The 15457-nt window shown below is 35.1% G+C and overlaps 3 protein-coding genes and 1 long non-coding RNA gene across 6 annotated transcripts in view; 2 read left to right on the top strand and 2 right to left on the bottom strand.

Annotated features, from left to right (window-relative positions):
* The window catches only part of LOC126876935 (omega-amidase NIT2-like), a 62273-nt gene that overhangs the window by 11653 nt on the left and 35163 nt on the right, over positions 1 to 15457 (bottom strand). The window lies entirely within an intron of this gene.
* LOC126876958 (uncharacterized) lies at positions 5730 to 6908 on the top strand. The gene is made up of 3 exons (XR_007694637.1): positions 5730 to 5991; positions 6129 to 6775; positions 6874 to 6908. It is a non-coding gene; the product is annotated as an uncharacterized LOC126876958 (long non-coding RNA).
* LOC126876936 (dual specificity tyrosine-phosphorylation-regulated kinase 1A-like) overlaps positions 7933 to 15457 on the top strand; it is a 58976-nt gene continuing 51451 nt past the window's right edge. Inside the window, exons 1-3 of one of the 2 annotated variants that reach the window (XM_050639803.1) lie at positions 7933 to 8246; positions 9101 to 9225; positions 10293 to 11436. In XM_050639803.1, coding sequence (XP_050495760.1) covers positions 9103 to 9225; positions 10293 to 10829 — 660 coding nt within the window. In that variant the 5' untranslated portion in view covers positions 7933 to 8246; positions 9101 to 9102 and the 3' untranslated portion in view covers positions 10830 to 11436. Of the gene's footprint in view, positions 8247 to 9100; positions 9226 to 10292; positions 11437 to 15457 lie in introns of those variants that run through there. The other variant, XM_050639805.1, reaches the window with a different exon arrangement.
* On the bottom strand, positions 13631 to 15430 carry LOC126876944 (adrenodoxin-like protein 2, mitochondrial). The gene is made up of 4 exons (XM_050639822.1): positions 15142 to 15430; positions 14630 to 14742; positions 14333 to 14465; positions 13631 to 13965 (listed from the first exon to the last, which is right to left on the bottom strand). Exons 1-4 carry the CDS (start codon positions 15288 to 15290, stop codon positions 13875 to 13877), a joined length of 486 nt encoding a protein of 161 aa, XP_050495779.1. The 5' UTR covers positions 15291 to 15430; the 3' UTR covers positions 13631 to 13874.

The following is a 15457-nucleotide window of genomic DNA, read 5'->3' on the forward strand; positions in this document are numbered from 1 at the left end:
TAAGGTTATATTCCTCCTTGCTGATATCTCTCTCTAGGGACTTGATCATTGTCTGTATGTCAATGACGTCGTCCACAAATATTGGTGGGGGAGGGGGGATTCTCTGTGAGTGTTGGTTTGGTGGCGGTTCTACGATTTCCATGGCGTCGTTTGAGGATTCCAATACGGCGAACCTGTTGTGTGTGTTTATTTGCGTTGCTGTTTCTATTTTCCTTTTCTTTGTAGTGTTAGCGTCGTTAGTGCGGAGAGTTCTGCTACACTTCTGCCACGGGGGGGGGGGGGGGGTAGCACGGGGTAGCTGCGAGTCTGCTCCGGAGAGCCTGGTCGCGGTTGCTGGGCCATCATCGAGCTAGTTAATTCGGAATGAACAACTAGTCGTGAGGCTGTGAGGCTAGTATTCGGGTTGGGGTTAGGTGCGTGGGATTTTCTTCTCCCTAAAGGGTAAGGGACACTTAGCTGTGTTCTCTTTCGACTCAGATTTCTCAGATTTCTTGAACGATAAATGTTTATTCACTCTAATGTCAATGAGTACACTTGATACAGGATTCGCGATTGTATTCGGTTCGCGAATGCGCGGTTATAAGATAGAGCTTGGATAGTTACGATTCGAGATACGCTGCGAGTGCGGACAATGATTGCACGAGATGTCGAGAGCTTAGATAATTATTCGGCTCGAACCGTGTAAGTATAACGATCGTGATATACTGCGGTAACTCGCGGTAATAGACTGACATTTTTGTCGCGATGCTGCTGCGGAGGAAGACTCGTTGGGATGTGTCTAAGGATGCGAAGGCATCCTTCGGGATTCGTTGAGAAAAGCTTTGAGAGGGTGTTGCTAGCGGGCAGCGTCGTACGTGAGAGATAGCAGATTTCTCGTGTGTCCCCGTGGTAGGTGGTCGACTTCGAGACTGATAAACAAAGACTGTTTGTCTCTTTGGAGGACCTTAGCTAAAATAAATCCTAAGATTTATAGCGGTCCCTTGGCTAGCTGGAAATATTCGGTACGAATGTATCGACATCTGGCAATCATCTTGTCCGCAGGTATAGGGTCTTTGTGTCGTGCGTCACGCGACGTAAACTGTTGGGAAGTTTACTGTCAAGTGCCGCCACATGTTCAAGGAAAATGTATCTGCAGCCGGTTATAGCGGTATTTACGTTACGGATGATCTATGGGAAGATTCACACGAACAAACCTTTATGGACTAACCAAATTTATTTTGTTATTAAAAACGATCTACAGAACCGATCGACGACTGGTGTTCAATTTAAAAATTGCTTCTCTATAAAAGCAAGAAATCTAATTTACATCGTGTTCTTCATCTGTCGCCTCCATATACATCCTGGTGGCAATAAAATTCTGAATTTACGAGAAATCCGTATTTCGACTTAAGCTTATCGATGTTACCGACTGGACAAAGCCTTCGAGAGTTTAAATTAACCGATCGACCCTTCGATGAAAGGGCGAGCAAGTGCCAGGAAACTATCGCGGGAACGCTCGTAAAAGCGCGCAATGGTTCGGCGTGGTAACCTAGGAAGAGGAACAGGTGCGACTGAATCGTAACGGTTGTCGTGGCCCCTTTCAAACGATCCGTGGCCACTCTTCAGTTTCGGCGTCATTAACCCTTCCCTTCTTTCTTCCTGGTTCACTTAGAAACGAAGAAAATTCCGGAGGTAGTTTGCTCTTAGCAGCTGTCATTTTTTTTTTTTCTTTGTTTAGTCGACACGAAGCATTTTGGAGAATTTCTGTGATTGCTTCGCGAAGGTACAGAGGATAAGAAAAAGCGCTCTTTGTTCGTTGACGACTTTCTGTCAATTAGAAATAAGAGTAAACGGCATAACAGTTTTCTTCTTTGCCACTGTATACGTAATTTTTGTTAGACTTTAACAACTCGTATTTTTCGTGAGCAAATACTGTCGAGTGGTTATACACTGTATATGTGAAGCTTCGTTTTCTTCGCGCGAAATATCCATGTTGTTCTTTCTATACTTGTGTTCATATATCATGACGTTCAGCCTACACGTGCCCGAGAATGTAATGTAACAGATAATTGGGTTCGAGCTGTAAATCTTTCATTTGCAGCATGACGCGAATCTAACAACACTTCTTTCCTTGTTCAGATCATGAATATTTTTGTCGCGTGCAGGTAGAATCATATGTCTAGAGTATCCACGGGTTTCGTGTTTACTTATTTCTTTAACTAACTTCGGTTTTAACCAACTTCCTATTAACCAGCAAATTAATCAAATACTTTCAGAATCAATGACAAGAATATACCGAAAAGTGTCGAAAGAATTTTAAAGAATTTTACAATCATTTTCCTAAAAGTTATCTTGAGACGTATTGTATCGTTAGTCTCATAGAGTTAATCACTTTTCTCTAGAATAATGCTCGAACACAGCTGTAGCTTTCTATAAATTTCCTCGATATTCGATTGAATTTCCCGAGATCGTTTCCAATGACGAGATCGCAGCAGTTGTTACGAAAAATATCGGAAGAGCGAAGAACGCGTATGTGTGTCTGATCCATCATTCACGATAGTCTCTACGGTCCATGCGTATGATCCACCATCTGCGTAACCGTTTTACAATCCTCACCGTGGAAATGCCGATCCGCGATGCTATTCTCGCGCGCACTCGACCGCTTAAGAGCATCGTCCAGAGACGTTTCCATCATACACAAATAACTTTGTTTTTCTTCTTGCAGTCGGAAGCGTGGAGAATTCGATGTTTCTGGCTGATCTGTTGTTTTATCATTTGCGCGGCATTTTTTCGCGGTTAGAAGAAAGATGAGATTAATATCTTTGTGGTATTTTGATACTTATCGATCTGCCGATAATGTCGGTGCTGGTAGGGGAAAGCGTAGTTGAGAAGAAGCGCGCTTTTTCGATAAATTATGAATTATGGCTAACGGTAATTCACGCAATTTACATAATCTAGATGGAACAGACGCTTTTCAAGATCGCTTGTCGACTCATTTATGTTTATAATTTTCAGGAGAAGAAAATCTAAACCTTGAATATATTCAATTCGAATATGTACTGTAGCCTAAATTCGGGTCTTTTTTCGGCTTTCAACGATATCGATTTTGTCTCGATTGACCTCCTGCCGGTTTACGTGCTTTTATTCTTCCTCCTTCTTCTTCTTCCGGTGTCCAATGATTCCTTTGAAAATCGACGCGGTTCGTACCGAAGCGTACGCTTCCGATGCGGAAAGTACGCGATCGAAGCGCGTGGCTTCTGACCGGAAGCGTAGCCTTGCAAACGCGATTAGATTGCATTAGCTACGAGACTGAAATTAAATCTCGAGTCGGAATTGTATTTAATTTTCTTCGGGAAGTTCGATGCCGGAATCGAAAATTAGACGATTGAATAGGGATTCCTAGTTGATTTTAGACGTCCCTCTTCCTGTAACTCCCACCGAACTTGCATTGGGCGTTGTTCGCAGGCTTGTCGTGCGGCAAACCGTTTCGCAAGAGCTTATTTGCATTTCCTCTAACTGCGGTTCGCATAAGACGCGTCAAAGGAATATTGACTACTATCTATTAGGTCAGATTTTTTCACTATTTTCTGCTTCTTGTAGGATTGTAATGTTACAGTACCGGTAACACGAAGCTTGATCTACGGCAAATAATAAAATATCTTTGAGATTAAAAAATATAAAGATTTGAAAATTAGGACATTTGAAAGTTTGTGCTTACTCGACTGAATTGCTATTAAGTGACGTTTAAAAATTTTAATCACAAGGTTGAAAGTAATATAGTTGGTAATTCTAAGGAACACCTATCCTCAGATAGATTGGTATACACACGCGAGTCGACCGTATTCTCCGGAAATGAAAACAACTACATCCCTGGAACCTGGAACACGTGATTTTCCGCATATCCATTAAAGCAACATCGGTCAGTGACTCGTCTACGGTGCAGTCGCTAGACTCAATTAATGACCACGTTCTGGTCGTAAATATAGAAAAGGCAGCGAGATATTTTAGTTTGTTGGCTAACTGGGCTGAGGTTGGGTCAATGTTTCTGTGGATTTCATTTACCTCTTCCGGCCTCCTTATATTTTCTGAATTCTTACAATTTCCGAGATACCAGTTCATAGCAAATTGATTCTTATTATGGCGTAGGATATAGTAAATCTTATTGTCTAAAAATACAGGAAAAGATTTCATAATTATTATTTTTTTTAACATTTTATTCAAGCGTTTCTTAAGACATTTGTTCAAAGAGATGTCAGGTTATAAAAAATTGAATCAACCTCCCCAAAGCTCCTTAACCTCTTGTTATTTTTGATAAATCAATAGCATTACGCAATATATACCGTGTGATTTCCCTAGACGATCTAGTAGCACTCTTTTTTACAACCTTCTTTCAAAACGAGAAACAAGAAGAGGATTGACCAAATATCATTGTCATCGAAGCGCAGAGACGCTCCGGTGATTCTTATCTCCATTCATCTCTCCGAGTGAAACTATTTGACGTCGCCTTGAATAGGCTCAGACAGTTTTGTCGGGGGTCCGTGTCGTCGCCTGTAGTCAGCTCGCACGATCGTGAATGGAAAGACTCGTATAAAATCAAAGGGCCGACAGACTCTTCCTGCTTAGACGAGATCAACGAGATCTCGTTCAATAGAGAAGTTACCTTCTCGACCGCCGGCGCCGTATTACCCTTCAAAGTCACCGGAAAGTCATATAAGCCAACCGATGCAGCCTAACCTTTATCCTAGCCTAACCTAGATAAAATAGGTTTCTCTTATTCCATCTGAATTTCTAAAGAAACCAAGACTTGATTTCAGTCTGGTTAAAAGCTTCGCTCGATTAAAGCTGTTTTTCAAGCAATAACCTACTTTGTGAATTTCATGCACGCGAATCCAAGTATGTATGCGGCAGAAATGAAGCTTTCGTGCATGTCTAATTGTAAGTTGATGCGAAACAATGCGCATGCGCCGAAATCCCACCACTTTGCGGACCCACATTGTGCCTTTTATCAAGGCGCCTTGTTTGTTTACTCTTCTCGAGCTAATTCTTCACTATTATTATCTACATTATTTTCACTGGCTAACAACTGGTTGGTCTGCAATTGACGAACCAATACAAATTTTTCGTTACGTGCATATATTCGAAAGAATTCGAAATTAAATTATCATGTATTACGGGCAGTTACGATAGAGTGACACAAAGCAATCTGTGTTTGAATGCCTCCACTCGTGGACAATATCGATATAACCTAAATGCGATAAATCGCGAACGTTTGATTCGACTCATGGGAAATTTACGCGTTTTTGAATCGTTCCGAGTCGCACGCGAAATGCAGGTCAGAGAACCGTCTAATATTTATTGTTGAGATCGTGGGCTTGATCTTAATGGCGCGGCGGCACGCGATTCTTTACCAACTATGCTCCTTAACTCCAGCTCTCGACCTTCTTCCCTATTCAACTAGCTCGAGCAGCGAAATTGACTCTGCATGCCTGTGATTTTGGCAGGGAATGGGAGTCGAGTTCAGTGAAGTCGAGTAGTGAATGCACATTGTGTATACGTGTTTTAGGTGGTTTGTGTGAGTTTGTTGCGGAGATTCGAGACATTTATTTAACCTCTTTATCATATTCGAGCCTGTGCGATATAACCATATCTTAAATGTAATAAGTTTTATTTTTTATTGCAAAGTTCTTGAAATATATAATGCACACAATAAGTGTATAATATTATATATATATATAAATTATATTTAAGAAGTTTGGGATAGTTTAAAGATGAAATAAATTGCTTTTTAAGTTTAATCTCTTACTCTCGACGAAATCAAGTTTCTCTGGAATTTGGTGGAGTTTAAGATTTGATATCGGTGTCGTAGGAGTTATGTGACACTTTAAGGTGGAATAAATCTAGCGAGGAGTTTAAGGTGCGGCAAAGGAGCGTGGAATGTTGCAATAGAAATTTATTGCAGTGTTAGTGCATTGGTAGATTGATCAAATTTACGTGTAGCGTGGGTAACCAATGGTAAATATTTTGCAATGTGTATAATTTCTCAGTAATCTGAGGTTTATAAAATCTATCGACAACTAATGGAAATTGTTGATTTAACAGATCAATTTTAAATTCCTCGTTAATCTAAATTTTTTTAATCCTATTTACAGCTAAACCTTACGACGAAAAATTAACGAAGTGGAATAAAAATGGCATTGTGATTCTTCTCGTCGTGTATCGGTGTCACATCAAATTTAAGAGACAGTTTTACTTGCGGATGCTGCGTGTTACGTTGGTGAAGTCGACGAAAGCGTAAAATAGGAGCTCGTCCGAAATACACTAACGCGGAAGGTTAAATTTAACGCAAAAGGCCGAGAAATTAGTCTAGAACTCGAAGTTTCATTGGTACGACGCACTTGAAACGCATTCAAAGAGGTCGGCGACCTCGAAAGGGGATGAACGCAACTGTTTCGTGGGAATTTCTTATTGTGGCTTATTTGGATGAAGCTGCTTTAAAATCAGCGCTGGATTCGTCTGTTTTTTGCCCGGAAATCATAAAATGTTTAGGCCAGGCGACTCCATGTACAGAAAATGTTATGTCCACTTTTTACGTCCGTAGAATTCAACTCTTTACTACTATGCACTTCTTCTCCAAAAAAATATCGCGTTTCAATATTAAAAAAAGTTTCAATAATATACTATCCATTAGAAGAATGATAACATGATAACCTTACAAATTATTAGTATTAACAAATTCTTATTGTCGTATAGAAATGCCAACTATTGCTTCGGTAAAACAAACAAAGGAATTTTACAGGTAAATTTTACAAATTACAAGTCATCTTATAACGCAAAATACGACGTGTAAAATTGTCTCAATTTATTAATAGTATTAATAAATTATTATGATAAAAGATGCAGGAATCTTAGCCTCATGAGAAATTAGAGATGAAAATTAAAGATTAAAGGGAAAAGATTAATCACTGGTCCTCCTAAAAAGATGCAGTCCCATGGATGGATGGTTGTGCGAGTATTAAAGCAGCGCAAAACCGTTCCCCGAATTCTCATCCCGGACGTCGTACGACCAAAGACAAAAACAACTCACTCGAGGGCATTGCGGAGAGACATTCATCGAGGACACAATAGTATTATTCCAGGAAGTGCTAGTTCTTCCTAGATTCCGGTTACAATGTTCTTAACGCGTGGAAATTAGTCTTGACCAGGAAACATCTATAACGGCATGTATTTTCTGCCGTGATTGTAAATCTGTTTGGAACATGCGGTTTGTCCGTTAATCTAGGCGCTGTTGTTCAATTGAGTCAATATTATTTGTTGGTAGATTAGTGTGTGCAAGAGCGCTCTATCCATTATTGACCAATTCGAGCACGTATTGGTAAATTTCACACCGGCAATTACGGTGAAATCGTTCGTGGTCGCTGGAAATTAGCAGTATCGTTTGCGGTCGTGAGCTGATTGACACTGCGTGAGCGGGGAATTATGTGAAGCAGCTTTGCTTTGTCGTTTCATGCATTTAATAGGTTTGCGGCGGTGGACAGAGTTTGTAAAAAATGAAGACAAGGTAGAAAAAGATTATTTTTCATTTTTTACTATTAGATTATTTTCAAAGTGATCATTTCAGTGAAATATGATTGACAAAAAATAAGATCTATAATTGAATCATTATAGAAAATAGAATAATATTGATAATAAAGAAATAAAAATCAATTATAGAATAACATATAATAATAATAATAATAACAACAACAACAACAACAACAACAACAACAACAACAACAACAACAACAACAACAACAACAACAACAACGACAACGACAACGACAACGACGACGACGACAACAACAACAACAACAACAACAACAACAACAACAACAACAACAACAACAACAACAACAACAACAACAACAACAACAACAACAACAACAACAACAACAACAACAATGTGGATAGACTTTATGTTTACTTTTATATGTATAATGATACTGTTTGATCCTTGAATTAAAGTTAAGATTAACGTTGCGATTATGATTATCCTTTGTCTGACTAAATATATTTGAAGTATCAATTACAGTAGAATTTTTGAAAGATTCTTGGCTGTTAAACAAAAAACTGGTTCCTTTATATTTCGCTCAATTATCATAGAATCGTGAAACTGACTTTCACTTCAAATTTTGTCTGTTTCAGGAGTAACAAGTACCTGCAAAAATCATCCATCAGCCGGATATGTGCTGTCGGAGGGTTTTTCATTAGCATTCCCGTCTTTCTAACTGGTAAGAACCAATTCCTTCAATTCTGTCAACTTTAACCTTTTGAAAGATACTAGTACATAAGTTATACGTTTAATTTTTCTTGAATTCAGGCATGAATCTAAAAGATACTGTGAACTATCTCTGAGTGTATGAAATCAGTTTAGAAATCCAATGGAAATAAAGTTAATTTTAACGCCGAATAGTCATTATTTTTCTTAGAAAAATAAAAAATGATCGTCTTTTAGAGAAGTTTTAACAGATTAATTTATAAAGAGCTGAAACAGAATATTCATGTCATGCATGAATACGGCTGGTGGATGGATCGAGATCTAATCTAAAGTTTACGTTGTGTCATGCTAGTTTACACAGCTATCATTCGCTCGATCGATCGTTAAGCTGTTGAACTCGATTCAAGACGGACATTTTGACTCTGTTCAGAAGAAAACTGCGTTTTAATAAATTTGACGGAATAGAAATTATGATAGACTACAATGTTTTTTTAATTATATCATAAAATTTATTTATTTTTTTTTAATGTCATGTTAGAAACTTCAAATACTGTCCAAAACTTCGAACGTAATCGTTTTAGAAATTTGTAAATTACTTAACGACCAAAAATATTGAATTCTCTATTGTCTGAAGATAGATTCTCTATAATTTAAGTAATTTATTCGTCGAGAATTGATATATAAAGACTTAAATAATAAATTAATTGAAAAATAATTTGCAACTAGTATTGAAAATTTCAATTAAAAGCATATGTATATAGTTTACGCTTCGAGAATTATATGTATTGAGAATATGTATTTGCGCCGATTCTTTGTCCCGCTTGTTATGGCATACGTGTTATAATGATCCTCTAACAATGCTTTCAGGTATGATATTGTATACATTCATCCAGTTTCATTCGACGCCGGCAATCGTTACGTCGGTTTTCATAGGCCTTGGCATCGTGTTTTGTGGATGCGCAATGGTCCATAACGTCTTCGTGTGGCAGAGGGTAAGAACATATCGCTATTAAAAAAGAAAACGAACACGTTCAAACACGTCTAAATCATCTTTTATGTGTATTTTACCCGGAAATCATTTTATCGTGAAATTTTGTTTTTCAGAGTTACCATAATTTATCTGGTAGAGTTCATAAAAATTTTTCTGAAATCAATTGCAAGCTTTTAGGAAACCAGGATTTTTCACATTTTTAAGAAGCGTTATAATTATATTGCGGATCTTTATACGTTCGTGCGAAATTGAAAAGTACGCAAATGGCGCAAAATGCATAAAATGCGCTAAAATATACGTATATAAGAAAACAAATCTCTATTAAAATTTTATTTCTTTGATTATGTTCGTAAAACTACAAACTTGTATAAAAATACGCATTCTAGTTATAAATGTTAAAACATTCGATCTAGTCCTTATCACATTCATGAAAACCTCCATTTAACCATTCGTTGTATCAACAAACATTCATATGCAAAACTTACCACCTACCACATCCTCCGCGTATTAATATAATCCCCTTTTATAAATTATACACTTTAGAGTGGACTGGTTGGGTCAGAGTGATATAAGCTTACAAGTTCTCGAGGAGATCTACCGAAGTTACATTTACGTTTGCATAATTTCACCGAAAAAGATACTCTGTAGAATGACAGGTTCGTTTGTTTATGTGATCCGCGATCGCAACTATTTCAAGGGGATTTTATAAATAACCATACACACGATATTCAGTGTATTTTCGTATTCTCGTTTATTTTGGGGAGATTTGTAAAACTGTTGAACAAAATAATTGAGTAACGATTATATTTGCCGAGAAAAAGTCTTTTTCTCTGTACCCCTCCTTCTACTTCAAGCATGTAGTATAATAAGACAATAAGATTGACAATGGCTGAAAGTAATCCAAAAGAGTTTTCACCATGGTTATCGGTAACGAAAAAGATTTGAATCATCTTTAATACTTATTCGTAACTAGAATCATTTCAACTAAAATGTAAATTCTTATATTATAACTTTTTTAATTTGTTATGGCCCCTGACTACAACCTAACCTATCATTCTTATTTCGTAGGAGAAGACGAATGCCGTGAAGGCGTTAGCGCGCGAACAGTGCGAAGCGGCGGTACAGCTGCAGCGTCAGCAGCAGCTGCAACAGCACCAGAACCAGCCACAGCTACAACAGCAACAACAACTACGTGGCCCGTTAACCATCCACCATGCTGGCTGCCCAACGAAAGTCGGGCCCGTGACGAACCAACTAAATACCAGCCACGCAACGCACGGCCGAGCTGCACAGTACCAACACTATCATCACCATCATCATCATCGACACGTGTCAATGTCCCCACCGCCCTTGTTGCTCTCATCGCCAGCTCCGATCGCGGCGACGCACAATCATCTGAACGTGAGCGGACACAGAAACGTGGTTACGCCACCGGATACACCAGCAGATAGATCGCCACCGAGTCCTGGAAATAAGCTAAATAGATCGCAGCATTTGCCACGGGAAGCAACCGGCAGCGTCAGTCCTGGTCTTCCGGCTGCCACATTGGATCTAAGTAGCGCAGCAACCACCAATAGTCCGCATGAATTGTCCACGTTAGTTTAGAAATTTGGTCCGAACATTATATCTTCACATAGGATTGGAGATTAATAGTTGATAGTTAATTTACACATCGATCTTTTTATTTGTAAATTGGGTCGTGGTTTAGAGTTGGTTTGTAAAAATTCGGTCCTAATTGTTAAATGATGAATATTGATTAAGAATAATAGGCATTGATGTACCAATCTTTTTTTAACTTATATACTTGAGCACACGCATTGGAGATTTCACTTTTATTCAGTGAAACAGCAACTTCATTACTCGCTTATTCAATACGGCAATTGCATATATTTCATGGACATTTTAACAATGTTTTGAATAATTTCTAACGGTACAATTGTGATGAAGTGAAAAAAATCGTGATAAGAAACAGAGAGAAAAGTTGCTCGTTAATGAATATTGACCAGAAATAAAGTAATTTCTAAAGAATATCCCGAAGACGTCGTAGATATTACGAAAGGAATGATTAATTTATACCCGCGTGTATCTTGCCATTACCATACTATTATTATTATTATTATTATTAATATTGTTAGTAGTACTCGATTACATTATTATTAATATTAATATTATTGCCTTATTATTATTAATGTTATGGAACCTCTAGTCCTAGGTTACTTTCGCTGCCACGAAAGGATAAGATTTTCGAACTTTTTACTATTACGTGTAATTCAAGTTTTCCTGTTGCGCATGCGCAGTAGAAAGAAAGTTAGCGGAACTCAAATCTCGAACTATAGAGAGTTGAAAAGTAGTAAAAGTAAAAAAGCACGAAGAACATTTGTATTTGTGCTGGATTAAGTTTGATAATTGAAAATTGAGTTTGATGATAACATTTTTTTCGTATTCGCTTTGGTAAATATTAGTTTTATTTAAAATTGAACAAAGCATTTTATGTTTTTCAAATACGGTACATAATCGTAATATCGAATTTTGTAAACTGATAGTAAGAAACTCTATAATTCGAGACTGGAACTTTGATCAAGTTCACATTGAACGTAAACTGACTTAATTTTGTTATTTAAGCGTGTATACTATACGTGTTTGTTCCTTCTTCTCTTGTGCGCAGGCTATAGCTTAATTACTTCCAATAAACGCAGTTATATCGAATCAATGACCGATACAAATTTAGATATTAGGATTATTTAAACAAGAGATTAAAAACTAAAAAGTATTGTTTTTATACTGCATATGTACATATGCAATATGAACGACAGTTTGTGTAATAATATGTACCCCTCTTCTTAGTTTACTTTTGTATATTTTGCGACATTTGATATTAATTTTATGAGCAACGTACTTACACTTTATCTTTGTAATTAAATGTGAAATGAAAGAAAAGAAATGACATGAGAAAAGGAAATTCGATGTACGAGTATATACGAATTGACGGAATTAAAATTTAACGCTATATTTAAATAGAAGACGTGAAATATCTTGTCATCTTAAAATAACTTCCTAATAATCATTCCTATTCTTTTACATAAAAACATTTTTCGACTGTAACTTAAGAAAAATGTCTGCTAACGTGAAACGTGCCAGAAAAAATTAACAACTTCCATTAAATTGGCAAATTTCTCATTAATATCGTAAAACTCGCGTTTACAAAGATCAGATCAGTGTACATAATATACAAAACAAATGCAGAATATATAAATATAGCACATACGTTCTGAATTATATTCGAATTGGGCAGGGTAACCAAGTGAAAATATGTAAATTTCACGATGTGTAATGTACACTTTATCGAACTTGTAAGTAGTGTAGAAATAGAATATTTTACACGTAACAAAATATACAAACGACAATACACAAGTTAAATTATTTGTTAGATCCATGTATAACAAGCATAGTACAAAAGTGTTTTAGCTTTATGTACTGGTAATTATGAGAAATACCAACTTAATAGATGTATTTGGTATGTACCTAGTTAAGAAAACAATAAATTATTCTGAACAGATAAAGCGTTTAGTAGCTTGTAAAGTATGAATTTTCGAAAACGTAAGTATTTTATATCTAAGTAGTTAAGAAACGCGAGCAAGGGAAATCAAACAAAGGAACAAAGTTTTTTTGTTTAAAAATATTTAATTTGTTGTTCTATTATCCGAGGTTAGAAGCGATAATGTACAAAATCTGAATAAATAAGATTCCTCAATATTATTGAATTTTAATTCTAGGGTAAAGTAATATATCCGCATATTTTATTTATATACAATATGTATAAATAATGATGTGATTTGACTAATTTTGTTGAAAGAATATTTGTACTTTTTACATAAAACTTCAGTCTTTTACAAACTTTCTTGTAATTAATAAACCAGTAAAAACAATATTAATAAAATCTATTAAAATTATAAACAAACTCATAAGTTTTAATTTTAGTCCTTAAAGGTTGAAATATTTTGCCCCAATGTCGAGACACTTGTTTCAATCCAAAACATTACTATACTGAATCGATAATGTTGCATGTGCCACGAAAATGATGATAGTGTCAGATAACTTGTTGTGAAACGAAAAAGCATTGCATGTACATTTCTGTTGTTTTGTTGACCATGAGTTTGATGATCTTTTAAACTTGCCCACAGCTAAGAAATCAAACAGTATATCTAAACGAAATTAATTTCAAATTATTTTTTAGGTTCTAAGCTTTTATCTAATCTTTCAGAAGTTGCAAAATTTATTCCACAAGAGTCTTTTTTATCATAACCAAGTACACATCTTAAAACCATTTAAGTCTTCCTTAGTAATTTCTTCTTATCTTTAATAGTAACGAAAATAATTTAGATGAACGTTTTAAAATTGACACCCTGTATATTAAAAATAAAAGATATATTTTCTTCATAATTGGATAGGCTTTTTACAATGGCAATGTACAAATATCAAAATTGCAATTATACTATATAACATATGTATATATATAAGCTTCACATTTAAACACAAGATTCTTTATTATATTTTTTTAATACCAATATTTTAATAATTATAACAAGGGTTTTTTAACAAGAGATGTATAACATTGTATACAAATTTTCAAAAACCTATAGATAATTTCAGTTATGCTCTTGCATCATTAATTGTTGATGGAACTCTTACCTCAATTCCATCTAGTTCCTTAGACATTACTATTTGACAGCCTAGCCGTGACCTGAAATTAAATATTATATAACTGAATATGTCAATAAATATATTTATTGCTATACAAATTAATACTAATACACAATAAGATTTCTATTTATCCATTTGAAAATCAACATTGTAAATATGCTAATTCCAACATAGATTCGTAATGATTATAGGGTCATAAATAAAAAACTATGAAAATTTATTATAATTTCAGTTTCGTAGTATTCAGAGATAGCGATTTGAAATTCTACATTGAGATGCAGATTTCGAAATACCCAATACTAACCTGTTTTTACATAAATTTACAAAGAAAAATTCACTTTATAAAATATTAAAAGGTAATAGAATTAATAATGTGAATGATTTGATACTGATTATTATGAACTCACGTATCTGTTAATTCATATGCTAAATCCAACATGTCTAATTCTTCATCTGTTGGTTTGTCAGGAAGTGCATCATAAACTTCTTTCGAAAATATTAAATGGCACGTACTACAAATTAATGTTCCTTCACAAGCACCTATATCAATTATATTTTAATATTACAACATACTTATATAATAAAGTATCAAAAGTTAAAAATAATAAGAATATTAAACTCGATAAAAATGAAAATTTTCAAATATTTTCTACCTCAAAATTATTTATTTTAAATTAAGTAAATTATGCTTCTTTAAAACATACCATATCCATCTAAATCAATTTCATTATTTACTACTATGTCTAATATAGTATCTCCAACTTTCCCTTTTGCTTTGATTCTCTCTCCACTTGCTTTAACAAACGTTATATTTACTCTGAAAATAATATTTATGAAAGATAAAAATTATCTCAATATAATTATTTCTTATTTTTTGTGTTTCTTCAATTAATCTTCTCTTAATTATACCTTAATTATATGTATCACTTATGATAATAGAAATAATTTAAAAATAAGATATACTTGTCTTAATAATACATAAATAAAATTCGTATATCATATATTTATAACAGTGTTATATTTTTAGTTGTTCACTGTCAATGTTGTTCTTATTAATACTATGTTATTTTTCTAGATGTTATACTCCTACAAAGAGAAAAATTTCTTAGACATTATTATTAGCATTATTATTTTGACACCAATTTTATATTGGAAGGTAAGTACTGAAATTCTATTAAAAAAAGAAGGAAAGCACAAGAAAATTTGTATCACTTACTCTTGTTTTTCTGAAAGTGGTTGCGTGGTCGATATTCCTCTTGTTGCCTGCAAAAAGGGTAACGTTGTGTTGCTTGTATATTTTGAATAATTTGATGCAATACCGAGAATTGATCTCGAAAATTTTTGTAATTGATTTACTAACGCCATTCCACTGTCATAAATATCATGAGTATGGGACACCCTGACCGAACATCAGATAAGTATTGCGGAAAATATCAATTGTAGATCAATTGTACTTTGTACAGAAACTTTCACGGCATTCTTCGGCTGCTATACTGCCGACGTTCCTTTACTGTGATAGGTTATAAAACGGT

Source organism: Bombus huntii, unplaced genomic scaffold (genome assembly GCF_024542735.1).
Source record: "Bombus huntii isolate Logan2020A unplaced genomic scaffold, iyBomHunt1.1 ctg00000107.1, whole genome shotgun sequence".
Classification (NCBI taxonomy): Eukaryota; Metazoa; Arthropoda; class Insecta; order Hymenoptera; family Apidae; genus Bombus; species Bombus huntii.

Bases quoted from the DNA above. Each gene is read 5' to 3' on its own strand.
- LOC126876944 (XM_050639822.1), bottom strand. From the start codon at position 15,290: ATGGCGTTAGTAAATCAATTACAAAAATTTTCGAGATCAATTCTCGGT. The intron at 14,743-15,141 runs GTAAGTGATACA...TATTATTTTCAG, and splicing joins CCACTTTCAGAAAAACAAGA to AGTAAATATAACGTTTGTTA. The intron at 14,466-14,629 runs GTATGTTTTAAA...TAATTGATATAG, and splicing joins AATTGATTTAGATGGATATG to GTGCTTGTGAAGGAACATTA.